General features: G+C 33.1%; 1 protein-coding gene across 5 annotated transcripts in view; it reads left to right on the top strand.

Moving 5' to 3' along the window:
• The window catches only part of DMD (dystrophin), a 999,626-nt gene that overhangs the window by 398,313 nt on the left and 584,503 nt on the right, over nt 1–16,810 (top strand). For all 5 annotated transcript variants that reach the window (XM_082277447.1, XM_082277448.1, XM_082277450.1 and 2 more), the window contains one exon: nt 12,537–12,731. In XM_082277447.1, coding sequence (XP_082133573.1) covers nt 12,537–12,731 — 195 coding nt within the window. The remainder of the gene's footprint in view (nt 1–12,536; nt 12,732–16,810) is intronic.

The raw sequence follows: 16,810 nt of genomic DNA, 5'->3' as shown, positions 1-16,810 counted from the left end.
GACATGGAGCTAGAGTGAGATTCACTTTGTCTTGTAAATGAGTTGGCTTTTTTTTAATGAATATATTTGTTCCTTTGATAATCAAGTAAGAAATCAGATTGTGCATGCAATTTATATAAAAACATTCTGCTGTCACTGTGCTTTTTATGTCACCCACCACCTACCATGGCAGGGGATGAATATATCTATTATAAAATTTTACTAGCAGATCAATAAACTTTATTTTAGCATATTTTTCTTTCAAATATATAAGGTAGATGCACCAGCATGTTTTTGAATTGCTCAGATGAATGCACTCACCAATTTTTAAAATTCATGTAACCATTACATATGTTTTTATTCTTAAAATATATAATTATATACTATATTTATAACCTTGAAAGGTTAAATTTTTAATATTCTCAAATACTTCATGCAAGAAGGCTACTACTTAGTATTTATCTAGGGAATAAGGTTGTTCAATGAAATTTGCATATACACAGGACAATTACTGTATCCTCTCATTTCTCATGAAAAAATCTTGCTCTGTTGACAATTGCTTAGGTGATATTCATATGAAATATTTTATAATTTATATAGAAGCTACTGAGACTTGGGAGAGGCAATATATTTTCACAACCCAAATCAAAGTGAGAAGTGCAACAGCCTTGTTACTGTTACTGTTTTGACTTTGCTGAATTAGTGAAACAGTGAATTTCTTTAGGGTTTTTTTCTTCAACAGCTTGAGTACCTACCTCACAGGGATGTTGTGAGGATTCATTAATTGTTTGTGCAAGACCTTAAAATGCAAAAGAAAAATGAAAATTCAAACTATTCGCTTGAACACATGCATATACCATCAAAAATAACTTCCACAGAGATTTTCTATGTTAACAAACAACTGAATAAAGCCATACAATGAAAATACAAAATTGATTTTTTCTTTAAAGCAAAAGAAATAGAAAACTGTTGCATTTTTTATTTATAATTTATGATGTATTCAATAAGAGTTATTTAACAACTGAAAGTTGTTATTATAAATCAGTGAGGGTTTGGTTTTACTGTGTATCTTGCAATTCATTATGCTTCATTGAATAAATATAGCAAGACTGCACTGAAGAAAACCTTTAATTATCTTGCTTAATGACAGATTTGCATTTCTTACCTTTGTTGGAGCTAATATATTTTTGATACCAAAGTGTGAAATTAGAATTATCATGCTCCCCTGGATTTTACTTTTCCCCCGTATTGGGAAGACCTGTCAGAGGGATATAGGAACCATGACCTTAGAAGGATTTATGCTCTCTAGAGCAATAGATTGTTGCAAAATCCTCGTTGTCCCACAAATACATAGCATTAAATATCCAACAACTAATTGACAAATATATATTGGTGTATATTTAGGAAAAGGGATTTCCTGTCACCACTTTGAGGAATAGAGTGTGATGTACCACCTCAAACATGCATATTCTGTTTAATGGCATTTTTGAGATATTAATCAGTTTGGTATAGTGGTTCTCTGTGTGAAAACTGTCACTGGGTAACATGTGACATTCTATAGGGAAAAAGGTGGGTTTATGGCATTCACAGATTAAACATAGTACACAAATACATAAATGCAACTGCACACAACCTAAAATTACATTGAGTGGAAAAAAAGTTTTGGAGATCTTATCTTGCAAGTTTCTTCTCTCACACAATGTGGCAAAATAAGCAGTGGGCAGAAAATCATTTGGTAGTAACCAGTAGTGAAATCTGAATAACTTATTTAAAAGAGTGGAATATTTTACTATAACTTCTTAAAATTACAATTAAGCACTAAATCCCACTGAAATCCATGACAGTTTAAGATACTCTTCAAAAAAAAAAAGCTTTTTTCAGTTTAATTCTAAAAGAGTATATTTTTGAATACTAAAATTGCATGTATTTAAAAAAAAAATCAGTAAAAAATAACATTAGAGAGCTTAAGGGACAATTATTTCTAAAGTACCTGTGCAGAATCTGAGATCATTAAGCCTTGGCCATCACACAGCATTTTTTGAGAAAAGTTGTCAATTCCCTCTGCTACAGACTAAACCTAAATCTTCAGTTACACTGTTTTTCTGCAACTGTTTAACCACTATTCCTGGGTGTTGAAAACAGTTTTCTGTTGCAGAGAAAAAGCTAGCTTTGGATCAGTTAAGTCAGGATCTATATCGGTTGTTGATATGTTGATTAAATTTAATTGAATTATCCTAATGTCTGTTTTCTAGATTTTTCCCCCAATGTTTTCATTTCAACAGTCTATGAGCATGTTTGTGTCATGACTCAGGTTAGATTTTCCTGAGCTGACTGAAATTATTCTGGGTGTAGAATGCTGAAGGCCTTTATCATTAGAAAACATTTTCTAGATGAGCACAGCTGCGGAGCCTACACTGTAAATTCTTATTTCATATATGCCCTATTACCATATTTTATCAAGATACTCAACATTCTTTCAGCTGTTATACATTGTGGTCTTTCAACTTTCCTCTCTTGGGTCAGCTATGCATACTGGAAATAGTAGGACAGAGTATTGTTTGGACAAGAGAACCTCTTGGAATCTGTCAAAATTATGTGTCTCTTATTGTATAAACAAGCAAAAAAAAATAGGCTTACCAAAGTCATTTCAGTAATTTTATTGGTGACACACACAAGCATTCTAATGAAATTTATGATCATTTTACTATTGAAATACTTGGGCCTGGATTTTGACCATACAGAACTGTCATTTTCATAACAGTTAGACTATGTTTTGATCAAGAATGAATAAGGAATATAGTTATACAAAACTTGTATTTATTTTTATCAGGTAAGTGGTTTAGACTGAGAAGTTCAATAGTTACCTGCAACATGGATAAAATACCAGCACCCTTATTACTTACTTCATTTTTCCAAATAAAAGACATTATTCTCTTTAAGATCCTGTAAAGCATTCAGAAATTCAAAATGTCTGTCTCCTAACTGGATAATCACTTCAGGTGAGAGAGTATGTGATCAACTTCTGGAACCAGGTTAAGGACTGATCAAATTTACATATGAAATTCAGGAATTTGTTTAGTTTCAGACTTTTAAGAGCATCTTGCAATTTTCAGTTAATATTTCCCAGTGGAGCTCTATTTAGTAAGTATAATAAAATCTAAACTTTTTTTTTTTACCATTAAAATGTTTATATATAGAGAGATATTTTCTAAAATATAAATCAAACATTAATTTGAATAAATATGTAACTATTAGATAAACACAGGACTTGGTGTCCTGGTGATCTGTCTGCATCGAAATAATATGGACACTTCAATGGTAATGTGCTACCATTGTTTTCAGTTGTTGTTTTTGACTGTTTGCACAAACACTGGTGCTGGAATTAAGTGGTTTTCTTCTCTTATCGTTGCTTAAATGTTTCTTGGGTTAAATAAACAAGTAATGGTTGCCAAGAAGAAGGGGCAAACTAATTCTTCATTATTTCAAGAATGAGTGGAGAGAGAAAGAGATAAAAAAGAGAAAAGACATTAGAAAAACAAACCAGAAAAATACCTACTAGACAAAAGAACTGTACGGTGATGGATTAGTATCCAATTCACCTGTGCACTCTGGGTCTCTTAAGAACAGGACAGAGGTGATACTGTGACACCATTTAACATTTCTGACATTGGCAGTGGCACCTTTTTAAACGAATAGGTTTACACAGCATAGCTAAAGACTGGGGTTTTTTGACTATGGTCTGCAAAAAGCATGAGGATGAATGAGGAACTCTGGGAAGAGAATCACATCAATAGGTTTACACCTATTTTCCAGCATCCATCAACTTGGAAATTCCTATTAGAAAATGTATTCCAAATAGTTTAAGTGTATTTAAAATCCTTTAATTTTTTGTCTGATTTAAGATAAGGTTATGGGAAAGATGGGACAATATCCACTGAAGATTGATATTGTCTTTGATATAGCTCAAGAAGAGCTAATTTTATAGATGTATTTTAAAATGCACTTTACCTTCTCTGTCTAAAATGAATGCATGCAGTGTTGTGGTACTTTAAGAGAAGACAATCCATAGCCTTTTTTTATATAAGTGGACCAGTTTACTGTCCTATTTTGACTTTTTCTAAATCATATTTGTCTTCCCTCATATTTCCTTGTTAATTCTGTACAGTATACACTCTCATCACTGCAAAGCTATTGTAATCTAATAGAATTAAGTTAAAAAATCCCATATTGTGAGTGACAGAACTTTACAGAAAGTATTTTTCTCTGCCATTTTTCATTATCTGTTGTAAACTTCAATGAAGTGATATAAATTGCATTTTCAACTTTAAAAGTGAAGCTCACTATCTTGACCTCATCACATAGGAGCAAAAACTCTAGTTGCAACATGGAGTAAAGCAGAGTTAGAAATTTGTCTTTAAATTATGTAGTTATACAAACGTGGTCTTAGCCACTCCACAGGCTTTTCTCACTATCATCTCAGTATGGTTGAGATGGAAACAAGACCACCAGCCTATGGTTAAAATATCATGTACAGCATAGCACCCAGTGGTCTCTGCTTTCAGACTAAACTGAGCATTATACTATTATAATATTTTCTTCTTTATCATTACGCAGTTATTTGGAAAACAGGGCATCTAATTACCATCTTATTTTCTCTGCTGTAGCATATTATGATTTATTAGCGTAATAAATTACATGGTGTGGATTTCGGTGTCAAAAATTTCTTGGCAATATTTTATTGCATTAAATAATAAGGGAAAAGACCTTCTGCAGAGTGATCTGCCCCTTAATAACAGTATCTTTTGAAGAGGCTATGACATTCATATCTTGTCTACAATTCAGGATGTCAACATCACTCGTGATTTGAGGGTTTTTGGTTTGTTTTTTTGTTTATTTGCTTGTTTTTGTGGATGCATCTGAGTATAGACACAAAGGTAGAGAAGGAAGCAAATTTGAAGATGTACAGTGTGAATGCTGAATTATCTATTTGGGCATATTTAATTAGCTTTCAAAACTGCTGGATGGACAGCAATTTTGTTCACATCATTTAAAAAGCAAATCTATGTCTTGAAGTAACAAAATCAGCCTAAGTGACAAAACCTATTGCTATAATGTATGGGCTTATCTCTATAAATGTAGATTAAAGATGGAAAATCATTAGGTAACTTTTTAACATTTCTGGAAGGTGTAAGAGTTTAAGGTTTAGGACTTCGCTCTTTGAAGATGTTTGCATTCATTGTGAATGTGGTTCTTAACGCTATTTTTAGTTTATTTTCTAAATTATGCCAACATTATCTAACAGATGCAGCTGGCATAAGTATCTGGAAAGCTAGCATCATAAATCAGCAGTCAGTTTCAAAATGGTTTTGCCAATTCAGGTATCAATAGTATGTATTCCAACATTTCTGAGCTTTATCTAACATTAATTGGTTCTTGGTGATCACTCAGTAGTTACACATACATACTTAAGACAGCCCTAAAGCATCATGCCCTTAGGCAGCATAAATGCTATCTAAGATTGTGGCACTTCTGTAGTCTTAATAAATCAGCCATTAAATAAGTTGGCATTGACCAAAATCTGTTTTTAAGTAGTCTGACTTCCAGAAAATTGTGTCATACTAGTTCTGCCACTATTGTCACTGTTTCACCTCTATAGCTTATTGCTGTCCAAGAAACATGATTTTGAAATTCTGTTTTGAGGAAAAAACAAAATTTGAAAATCCTTCTATTCTTTTGGGTACTTCCTGCTGTGTGGCTGAATTTGAGTACATGATACTGGTTTAACAAAATCAATAGAGCCTGCCACAACCAGACATGATAGCTACAGGAGAGTAGGACTGTGTATAAGAGTTTAATTTTCTGAAGTGTCAAGTACATATGTACTGAAGTATGACATGTATAATGTCAGTGTGTTTTTTAGGTGTGAAAAATTGCAAGATCAATGCAAGAAATGTCTTAACTCCTCTGGATTAATGTATTCTATAGTTAGCATATAAAAACTTCCAAGTATGTTTTGTCTACTGGAAGGTAACACATATAAATCAATTACAAAAGTATTTTCCAGTTAAGCTCATAAAATTCTAAACACCATTTTAAAATACTTGCTGAAAACTAGTCTAGGATGTAGACTTTGCAGTGTTCTGATTTTTCTCATTCCAAAATGTAATGTAAGCATTTTTGTATTCATGATTCTTAATACTGATAATGGCTATCTCTCTTGGCTCACTGAAACTATCTCCCCCAAAAATCCTACTGACTGTGCATGGTCTGAGCAGTGTTTGGTAGATACTTATGAGATAGACTCTTTAATGGATTTAATAATTCCTTTTATAATGTTACAAATATCTGTTTAAAGTTACCTGACAGACATACAGATTTCCTTGTCAGTTTTGCTCTACTGCAATTATTAGGATTGAGATATGCCATCATTACCAGAAGTAATTAAGATATATGCATAATTTATTTAAAACAAGAGACATTTTCTATACCCCAGTAGTTCCAATTAACCAATAATGCTGTAATGCTTCCCTATTTTGTTTTTCTTCAGGACATGGCAACATTGCAAATGTGGTATAAGATAAACATTAGTCTATTTTTTTTTCTTTTCTTTTCTGAAAAAATTACTTATATCACATATACTGAATTGTATGAGCGTCTTCTGCCCCTCATTATAGTTGAAATTAATTTATTTTTCTTTTTGCTTAGAAAGTAGATACCAGTGCAAGTTATCAGGTTAAAAGTTAACAGTAGGACTGCTGGAATTTCTGAATCATCTTAGTCCCTTATTTCTGTGCATGTTAGCAGGTGTTTAGTAAGGAGAGCTGGGTAAGTTTTCAAATAAGCTGCTTTTAGTTTCAATGTGTAGATGTACCTCAGTTTGAGGAGAGTTCCTATCTAGAAGCAATTATCTAAGACAGAATAAAATTATTGTTCAGCAAGTGAGAAAGGGGTTTCCAAAGGTGTTCATTTTGCTACTTGACCAAGTGTATTTGACATCTTGGAGGGCTCCAAAGGCATGAGGCAGTGAGGAACACAAAGCACCAAAATGCTTTGTCATAGTTTTTAAACTATACATTAAAAAAAAAGAAGAAAACCAGGATTGCAACTGTGAACTCTGGGTTTAAAGTCTTAAATTAATTGCTATAGCTTTTGTCTGTATCTTTCTTCTCCTCTTCTGTCCCCGCCACATCTAAACAAGAAAACAATGCACTCATCACAGTGTAGCAGAACTATCTGAGGTGTTGGGAGATATCCCATAATTTAAGCCTATACATACGGGAAAGAGACATTTTCTTATGGAGAAAACTTTTGCATTTCAATGAAGTTATGAAGGGGACAAATAAGACAATATAAATAGAATTAAGTTCAGGCTGGTTGATGCCTGTTGATTGATAGTTTTCAAAATCAAAGCCTGCAATTTTCTATTTTCTTTTTTCTACTCCTAGAATCTAAAATTTACTGAATTAATTAATGACATTATTAGGAATATCTTCATTTTAGCTAGCTTTATTTAATTTTATGTCTAGATCAAGTAGATTCATTTTATCACAGAAGAAAAACTGTTAAAGCAGCATTTCTCAAGTAAGGTATGCCTTAGCAGAGAAGTGTTGTGAAGGCATAAAGCACTCTGTGTCCAAGAACAGTGCTAAAAATAGTCATGTATATTTTTAAAGTCTCTATTTTTTATATAAGTAACTGATGAATACAAGCATTAAACTATATGGTTTAAGTGTTGCAATGTGCAGGATTTTGTGGACTGCAACCACTCTGCAACATGAGTAGAAAAAAAATCATATACATGAGACTGTATTTATGTTCTTACTTAAATATATTATTTTCTTTCAATATTTTAAAGCTATTTTACTGTTCCAACTGCCTTTTAAGGTCTTGTCTTCATAGAATTACATAAAGAATTTATAAATTTTTAATCCTGTATCAAGGATTTATGTCTCTCTGTACTTGAAAGAGATGCTCCTCTTTGTACTGATAACTTGTTTGTGATTGACTAAGGCCATCACACCTCATAGTGAAAATTCCATATAATCAGTATAATTTTGAACTTTCTACTTATATGCACACTAACAGGTAAGATATGCTAACAACACTGAAGACAGAATAAATTTTTGTGAATGTCAGCTGACCTTACCACTCACAGTTGGCATAGGAACGGGTGAATAAAAGCTTTTTTATAAACATGTACTTTAAAGTGATTTTGTTGAACTCTGATAGCATTTTATCATACTTTTGTGTGTCTAATTCTTTATTTGACATAGTGATGGTGAACATGGCCTAGCAAATATGTGGTTCACAAGTTTTTTGACTCTCTGAGGTATCACTGCCTTTGTCCAGAAGATGTGTGTTGTCTGCTCCTTTTTTTTTTCATATGTGTAGCACACCACATTTATTCTGCAGAGGTGACAGACTTTTTACACTCATATACAGATGATTGTAAAGAATACTTTCTCAAGTGTTATTTCACTCCAGGAGTAGGCACATGTGTTTGTTTTCCTTGAACATCTCACCAGGATGTCACCAGGAGCAGTGCTGAGGTACAGCAATGGAGATTGGGAGTGTTTATAGCTTTACTCCTCCCATGTTTGTGTGAAGTCATTAAATCAAAAGCACAGACCCTAAGGTTTGGAACCCTATCATGAGAGGGACCAAAAATGGAACAGTTGTCAAGATCTAACACAAAAAGTTGGAGGCTTTCTGGGTGTAAGCTCTTTAACAGCAAAAGTGATGTTGGGATTATTCCTTCTAAAAAGGAGGAAAGGAAAAAGATTCACTGAGATTAGTGAAAGGTGCTTTAACAATGAATTTTCCACTGTTAAAAGGAAATTAACAGCATTCTCCAAGACTAGTTAGCTCTGATGCCACCACAGTGTTAGATGTAGGCAATAATGATCACAAGTATTTCTTTGGAGAAAGTATGTGAATTTCTTGGCAAAACCTGCATTATTCTGGTACATTTTTGTCAGGTTTTTGTTGTCATTTTGTTTGGTTGGTTTGTTTTGGTTTTGCTTATTGGCCCTCTCTGTAAGGGACAGTTAATGAATTTGTTTCTTACAGTGTTGTCACACTTGGTAGGGCACGGTAACTATCAATAAAATCAGATTAGGTGGAGTCGTGTATGGAAGGATTGTCTCCCTTAAGTAAAATTATGTAATGATGGGGAAGAAAATTCAATTTACTATTCTAGAAATGATAATGCTTGGTAACAAGCAATGTATGAAATGTTAAATCTTACACAAAAGAAGTTGTTCTTTCAGAGACAAAAATATCTTGCACAACATTATACCACTGATAATCAAGGAAAAAATTAAATCAATATCTAAAATACTGAAATTGTATTTTACAGAAACAGTAATATAGGAAATGGCCAGTTACCCCAGCATTTCTCAATCACTTAACAGTTTATTTGTATTTTATATATATGTGTTTTTATATATATGTTGTACTATATATTTCTAAAAATATTAAGTATTTTTAAGTAACTCTCACGCATTCTGCCATTTTATCAGATTCAACTTATCCCAAACCCATTCTTAAATGGTTATCTAAAACTTTAATTTTCACTTTCCTATTGATTTTAATCCTTAATCTTAACCTACTGTGGTTCTGATGAGCCATCTTGGCATTAGTAATGCATATATCTCTACTGCATTAATACTCTTTTAATAGTAGTTGTTCCCACCTGCTGTGATTCCTTTTGTAAGTTTTTTCCTCACTCCAGGGTTAGGATATGATTCAGTTTCAGCTTTGCCTTTCTAGTAGAGATGCTTGTCCAGAATCTGCCTGTTTTATTGTCTATCATAAGGCAAGTCCAGGGAACATTGGGACAAGCTAAAAATTTTTCTCTTTGCTGATTAAAATTGTCAGTTCTGGACATGCCTACCCTTCACTCCTTGGTGCAAGATGACAACTTCTGCCGTGGGTTCTATGATACCTTCAATGCAGGAAAGAAGGAAAGCAACACCTGTGACCGTTGAAAACCCCAAAAAAGACAAAGATTCCTAATCCTTGATTTCTAAAGTAGTATCAAATTTTCAACTTTTTTTTTTTTAATAGTATTCAGAAACTAATTTATTTTGACTGTGAGTTCTTTTTGGAATACGGTATTAAATAATGTACCAAAATATGAGGGCAGTATCTGGTAGGTGTCTATTCTTAAATATCTGTCCCTTTGTTTATTTATTTATTTATTTATCTGATTGTAGTATTTTAACTAACTTATTTTTTGTTTAATTATGTTTAACTAACAATATAAACAGTAGAACTAGTAATTATGCAAGTAATCCACCATCTGTGAGAAATATTAATTTAAATTTCCTGTAAGGGCACTGTGAATATACACTTGCATACATCCCATTTTTCTTCTTAACACTGATTGAAGGGTACCCGATTTTGCCGCTATAAATAATTAACGGTGATATCCGTTAAGTACTCACACATTTGATTTCTGCTTGACTTTTTTGTAGTTTCAGGAATTGTTTAGAGTGAGAAGACACAGATTTTGTTTTATCTAAAGACATGCATGTGCATATATGTGTGTACATATATTTAGTAGCCTAAATTTGGGTTGAAAAGAGTAGGCTAATCTCATACAACTACAGAAAATAATCTTATATTGTGTGCTGCTTTACATATTCATGTGACCTCTTTTTGAATGAAAACCCTTGCATACCTAGCATGCAGTTTTCATTACTGTTAATAGAAATATTCTGTCCTCTGTGTAAAAAAGAAAAATACAATTATAGTTAAAATGTTCCTTACGTAGGTCTGAAGTTCACTGCTATACGTAGAAGTGTTACAGTGTAGTCCTGAGGAATTAAAATGCATGCAGGCCTCAGTGGCCTGTTGAGATTCCCCCATTTTCTAATCAACTGGGACAGCTTTCTCTTTAGGTTTACTGGAGTAAACTGTTATTTTTGCAGAGTGTGTGATTCATGAAACATATGGGGGGAGGGGGAGGGCAAGCACAATTTTTTAAAAGAAATTTATTTTAAATAATAAAAATTATAGCAGTGATATGTAATTGGAGAGGTTTCAGTGTTAGCAGATGTACTGAGAAAGTCATTTTGTGAGAAAAGTGTAAGCAAAGCAATTAAATTTGCATAAGAAATGCAACAAAATAACACAAGTCTACAGATAACTTTATGGGTTTTATATGTGATATGCATACATCTTCTAGAGTGTGTATATGCATATTTTAAGACTCTAAAGAAAATTGAAGAAGCAGATGACTCAGCTCGGTAACTGAAGAGAGAAATATATCCTGAATTAAAATGAGACACCTTGCTGAGGTAGAGTGTGCTTATAATTGTTTTCTTTTTGCTTAATGTATGGCTGAATAATTATTTTGTTTTATTCCTGGACCACTGCTCAATTGTCTTTCACATAAAAGTCCATAATTTTCTGTTAGGAGTGAAAGATCTAAATAATAGAATTTTTGAACATTTACCAACAATTACTTGTAAAATTCTTTGAGGTCCTCAGTAATTAAAGTTTACATTTTTGAGAAGACAGACATCAAACACAAAGGATTTTGGTCCCACACTAGGACTCCATAAACAAACTTTTGCTTATGAAACCACAAATAGTTTATAGCATAGATTTTGCATTTTCTAATGGCCATGCAGGTGGTCTGGTATTTGGAGTTTAGTTAAGAGAAGCAATCACAGGTCTCCCTGCTCCAAAGCACACTTTGGGTATTACATTTTCACAGTTGGTATTACAAAGCAAATGGGAAATACAGAGAATTTATATAAAAAGCCACTTTCTTGTCACCTAATATTCCAGTATGCTTTAAAATGCCATAGATCAACTAAATGTTTTCTTGGAACTAAAACATTCTGGGATGTCTTTACATTTGGTGTATGCATGTGCTTCTAGAATAGAGTGTCTATTTCATATTTTTCCAGATTTAAAAAAAAAAAAAAAAAAATTAAAAATTCCTAACTTCACAAAGAGGTGTGTTGCTGAGTTTTCTTTTAGAAATAAGAATGCATTAAAGACCTTTCAAATCACAAAATTCCAAATTGTACTTTCTAGTTTGAAGAACATGTTTTTAGAATAGTGTTGAAAATACAGAGTTGACATATTTGTTTTGTGTTGCATTTTATTTAAGGAATCAAGTCTATTATACAAGTCATTTTACTCGATACCTTGAAATTATTTAGTATTTTAGACTTGGCATGCATGAAATTTCTTAATGAAGGACAGATTTTTCAAGAGATGTGATGATTTAAAATGAAAGGGCTAGCACTAAAATCTCAGTAACACCATAACCTCAGCATACTCTTGCATTTCCTATCTGCATTTCTTTGGAGAGTAGAAGAAAAGTTTGTAAATTCTTGCATGGATTAATTTCAGTACCTGCCATTTCAAACACACAAGGAATATGAGTGGTGTGTGTCAGAAAGCTCAGATATTTCCTGCATTTTTCTTTGGAAGTTACTTTTGATTGTTTCTGGGTTGTGAACTGGAAATTGCATTAAGTTATAATTTTTCTAGTGTTAAGAAACTAAAGGAAGCATTCTGTTGTATATCTGTACTAGCAAACACTTCGTGAAGATACAACTTTTATGATGACTGAAACTAGGACTGTGGAAACCATTCATGTGCCTTCTACATACCTGGCAGAGATCCTTCACCTTCTGCAAGCTTTGTCTGAAGTGGAAGAGCGCCTTAATTCTCCTGTTCTGCAGGCTGGGGATTGTGAGGATCTCTTCAAACAAGAAGAGTGTCTCAAGGTAAGATGGAAAGATTTTCTTAGCAATGATTAGATTACATCACTTTGGGTCTTCTGTATATTGGCAGCCTGTACTCATCCTGAGACATCTGTTCTACAAGTGCTAAACCACTCTCTGTGATGTGTGCATATATGGATGTTTGTATGTGGGGGCACACTGGGGCAAAGTAGCAAAACAGTGAAGTGTTAATTTATTTTTGCCTATTTAACCTGTATTTGGAAGACAAGGTCATTAGGGTATCTGCAAATTATGTCCTTGAATGGGAGAGGAAGGATGGCGATGGCCGCACAGTATATTTAAAGATAAAATTTGTGGTTAAAGGTTTGTTTGTCTGTGGATAATGGAAAAAAATTCTTCACTGAAATGGGTTTTAAGGATTGGAACAGGCTCCCCAGGGAAGTGGCTGAGTTACCATCCCTAGAGTTATTTAGGAGATGTGTAGATGTGCCACTTGGGGACATGGTTCAGTGGTGGACTTGGCAGTGCTGGGTTAATGACTGGACTCGATTTAGGTCTTTTCCAGTCTAAATCACAGAATATTCTGAGTTGAAAGGGACCACAAGGATCATGAAGTCCAACTCTTAAGTGAATGGCCTGTGCAGGGATTGAACCCACAATCTTGATGTTATTAGCACCATGCTCTAACCAGCTGAGCTTGTCACCTACTGCTTAAATTATTTTATGATTCAATGATTGGTAAGTATAAGTTATTACTAAGTAACCCTGTCCACACCCAATCTTTGGTGCTTTATTTTATTGTATGATTTTTAAAATTATTGGAACAGGAACAAAACCAAGTAAAATTTAACTGTTGCATTCAATGTTAGAACCAAAAACCTTGAGGTCTCATTGGGTCTGTACTCCATGTAGTTATTATTTCAGTTAAATTAGTTAAACAGTGAATATTGTCCAACAGTTAGATAATGTGGTTAAGAAAAATCAAATTTTGTATTGTTAGTATGACTTTAAATATTACTGTGTGGTTTCTTCAGTGCTTGAAATATTGCTGCCTGTTTGTTCAATACTTGAAACAGCAAAATCCTTTGGAATCAGTGGAATTTTTCCAACACAGAATTGACATAAGAAGAGAATAAGATTAAGTTGTAAGTCTAAGTAGATGAATGAGTTATCAGCTTTTGCAGAATAATGTTTGTGTGAGGAAAGCCTTGTAAAAAATCATGCTCAAGTGCTGTATATAATTATAGCAATTCCAAATTGTCATCCAGGATGAAGAGAAGACTACATTTCCATTTTCCCGTGATTATTTAGGGAAAGGAAATTTTTTTTAAAAACAGTAAATATTAGCCTAAAGAGGCTGGAAATTGCCTACAGTCAGCTATAAGAAAGAAGCTTAGAGGGAGAATCAGGGCAGTGGCTCTGGCTATATGCTCTGAATTTTCCTCTGTAGGAATCCATTTATCTCTTTCCAGGTCAGAGGATATGTAACAACACCATATCTGCATGCTGCTATTAGGTTCTGTAAAATCACATCTATTCAAAATTTTTATACATTCAAAGATATTATGTATTTTCAGCATTTTTATACACACACATATGCACACACACAAATATTCTTATTAGCTTGTGAAAATTAGGGTGTTTTCCATTTCCTAGTAAGGCAGTAGAGCTGGGTAGTGAAGCATAACAGTGAAGTGTTGGATCAAAGGAAGCACAGAACTGGTAATAGGATGTCAATCAATAGGTGTCAAATACCAGTAGGCTGTTTCTTTTACCACTTCTGATTTAGTACCAGTAGATTAAAGTCAGTCTGAATATTGAAGCACAAAACATGCCAATCTAATTGTCATTCTTCATTTGAAACAATCCCTTCTGGACAAAAAACATGGACTATGTAAATCAAGGCTAACGAGCCCCTACTTGATCCTTGTTAATGAACTTTTGTTCATTTATAGATTGGATGGAGAAACAGTGGTCTACCTCAGGAAGTTTACTGGGAAGTGACTTCCTTTTTGTTCTTCTTAATGCTTTACATGTGGGCTAGCTTTATCTGATTTATATCCATAAGTAATCTGGTCTTCACCCACATATATTTGGTATTATTGGAGTTGACACCAACTTTAATAATATTGATAACTGAGGTTACAAGTAAGTACTACCATAGGTTTAATTTAACTGAGCTATTAAATTGTTGTGAGACACATTTGTGGGCACAGTTCCATCTTCCTCCAAAATAAATCTCTTAGAAGAGGCGAATGGGTCTTGCACATTCGTGGGCTTTTGGAAGGGTATAGGTTTGATCTGAGCCTGCTTAATGAATATTTATTTCCAGGGAAAAGCATCCATCATTGTCATTATCCTGCAGTAAAAATAGAAAAGTAGTGCATAAATTGTTCAGCAGCTGGTTGGGAAAGGTTTGAAATTAAATTGTCGTTGATTTTTTTTCTCTGACAGATTTGCATGAATCAAATTACAAAACTGTCATGAATAGCTCTGTGTTTTAAAACTGAGATTTTTTTTTTCACTCTCATTCAGAAAGAATCCATTTTAATTAATCCATAAAAGGAAAAATAAGTTTATTTACAAATAATATTGAATACAAATTAAAAATTGCTAATATTAATTGTCATAGATAATTCAAGAACTAACTTTTTATATCAAAGGCATGTGAAGTTAGTAAAATATGAGGTTTTGCAGCAGAAATCTGGTAGCTTCTAACATTTAGTAAACTGTAATACTTTAATGAGCACTTCAGTATATCTGCTCAAATCAGCTCCTAGGAATGTTTTTCTATTCATTTTAAGCTTTAGGGAGTGGAAAAGTCAGATAGAGAAACCAAATCTTGTCACTTTATCTCATAAAGTGAGCACTGCAATGTGTTCATTATCCCATTACAAGGTCTTTTGAATACTAAGACATACATTACCTCAGCTTTTCTTTATCACTGTACTGACATATTTAACAAAGAATATAAATATTACAGTTCTGTCAGTGATGAAACTCGAGTTGATTGTACAGAAAATTGTGCTTCATAGATTGATGGATTAGTAAAGTTGGTCTTATATACTCTTAAAATAGGACAACTGTTGTTATAAGCACAGACATTATTTCTGCCTGCTACTGATGATCATATTGATGGAGTTCACAATCTTTGAGCTACCTGTATGGAATGGGTTGTGATTACAATGGATTTCATTGCATGAACAAACATAGGGATAAAATGCCTTCAGATTTTAGCTAATTATCCTTCCTTGCAACTGATGTTTCAAATGTTTCCTAAAAGTGAAATTAGTGGAAACATTTGCAGATATTCTACTTAATATGGTTATACTGTTCATACTAAGAGCAAGTTTTCCTGTGTCATGACTATTTCATGCAAGCTACTTTACTTGTTTGAGTTCCAGATTATTCACTGGGAGATGTATATGCTGGAATAAATACACTGATTAACCAGAGAATAAAACTAACACATATTTCTCTTTGCTAACATATAGGAAGAGTGTGTTAAAATGAAGCAGTATACCTGGAATTTAAGAAGTCTAATTTATAACCATATGTGAAAAAGTTGTTAGCAAGATTTTTAAGGATCACTGTCATAGTCATGGCACAGTTGTGCCTATTCATTACTTAATTCTATTAACTTTGAATTCAAAAATTATTTCCTGAGGTTACTTGCATTCTGTAATTATACTGCAGACCTGCAGTAGGGCCCATACATATTAGTGTTACTTTTATTATTTTTTAAAATTATTCTTAATTTTGGCAGGAACATCTTATTGTAGAATATGATTATCCATTTAGCTATCATATTTTTCAATGATGTAATGGTTTTAATATGGAAAGCCATCTGGCTCTGAGGAAGAGATTTCGTATATATCTAAGATATATGTGTATCTTGCATAATCACTCTAACAATTCTGTTTCTAGATCATATGTTCTTTTGTACTTCCCATAGGGCTTTTATTTAGTTCATTAAAAATTGGGTTGTTTTCCAGGTTGTTTTTTAAATATAGATATTTTAATGCTCTGATTAATCTTCTTTTTTTCTCTTCTTTTTTCCTTTGGTAATCCTTCATCTACTGACAGATAGAGCAGGTTTTTTGCACTGTTTTCTACCATGT

The sequence above is a fragment of the Coloeus monedula genome, assembly GCF_965178545.1.
Source record: "Coloeus monedula genome assembly, chromosome: 3".
NCBI classification, from domain to species: Eukaryota; Metazoa; Chordata; class Aves; order Passeriformes; family Corvidae; genus Coloeus; species Coloeus monedula.
This window is presented reverse-complemented; position numbering and strand designations above follow the sequence as displayed.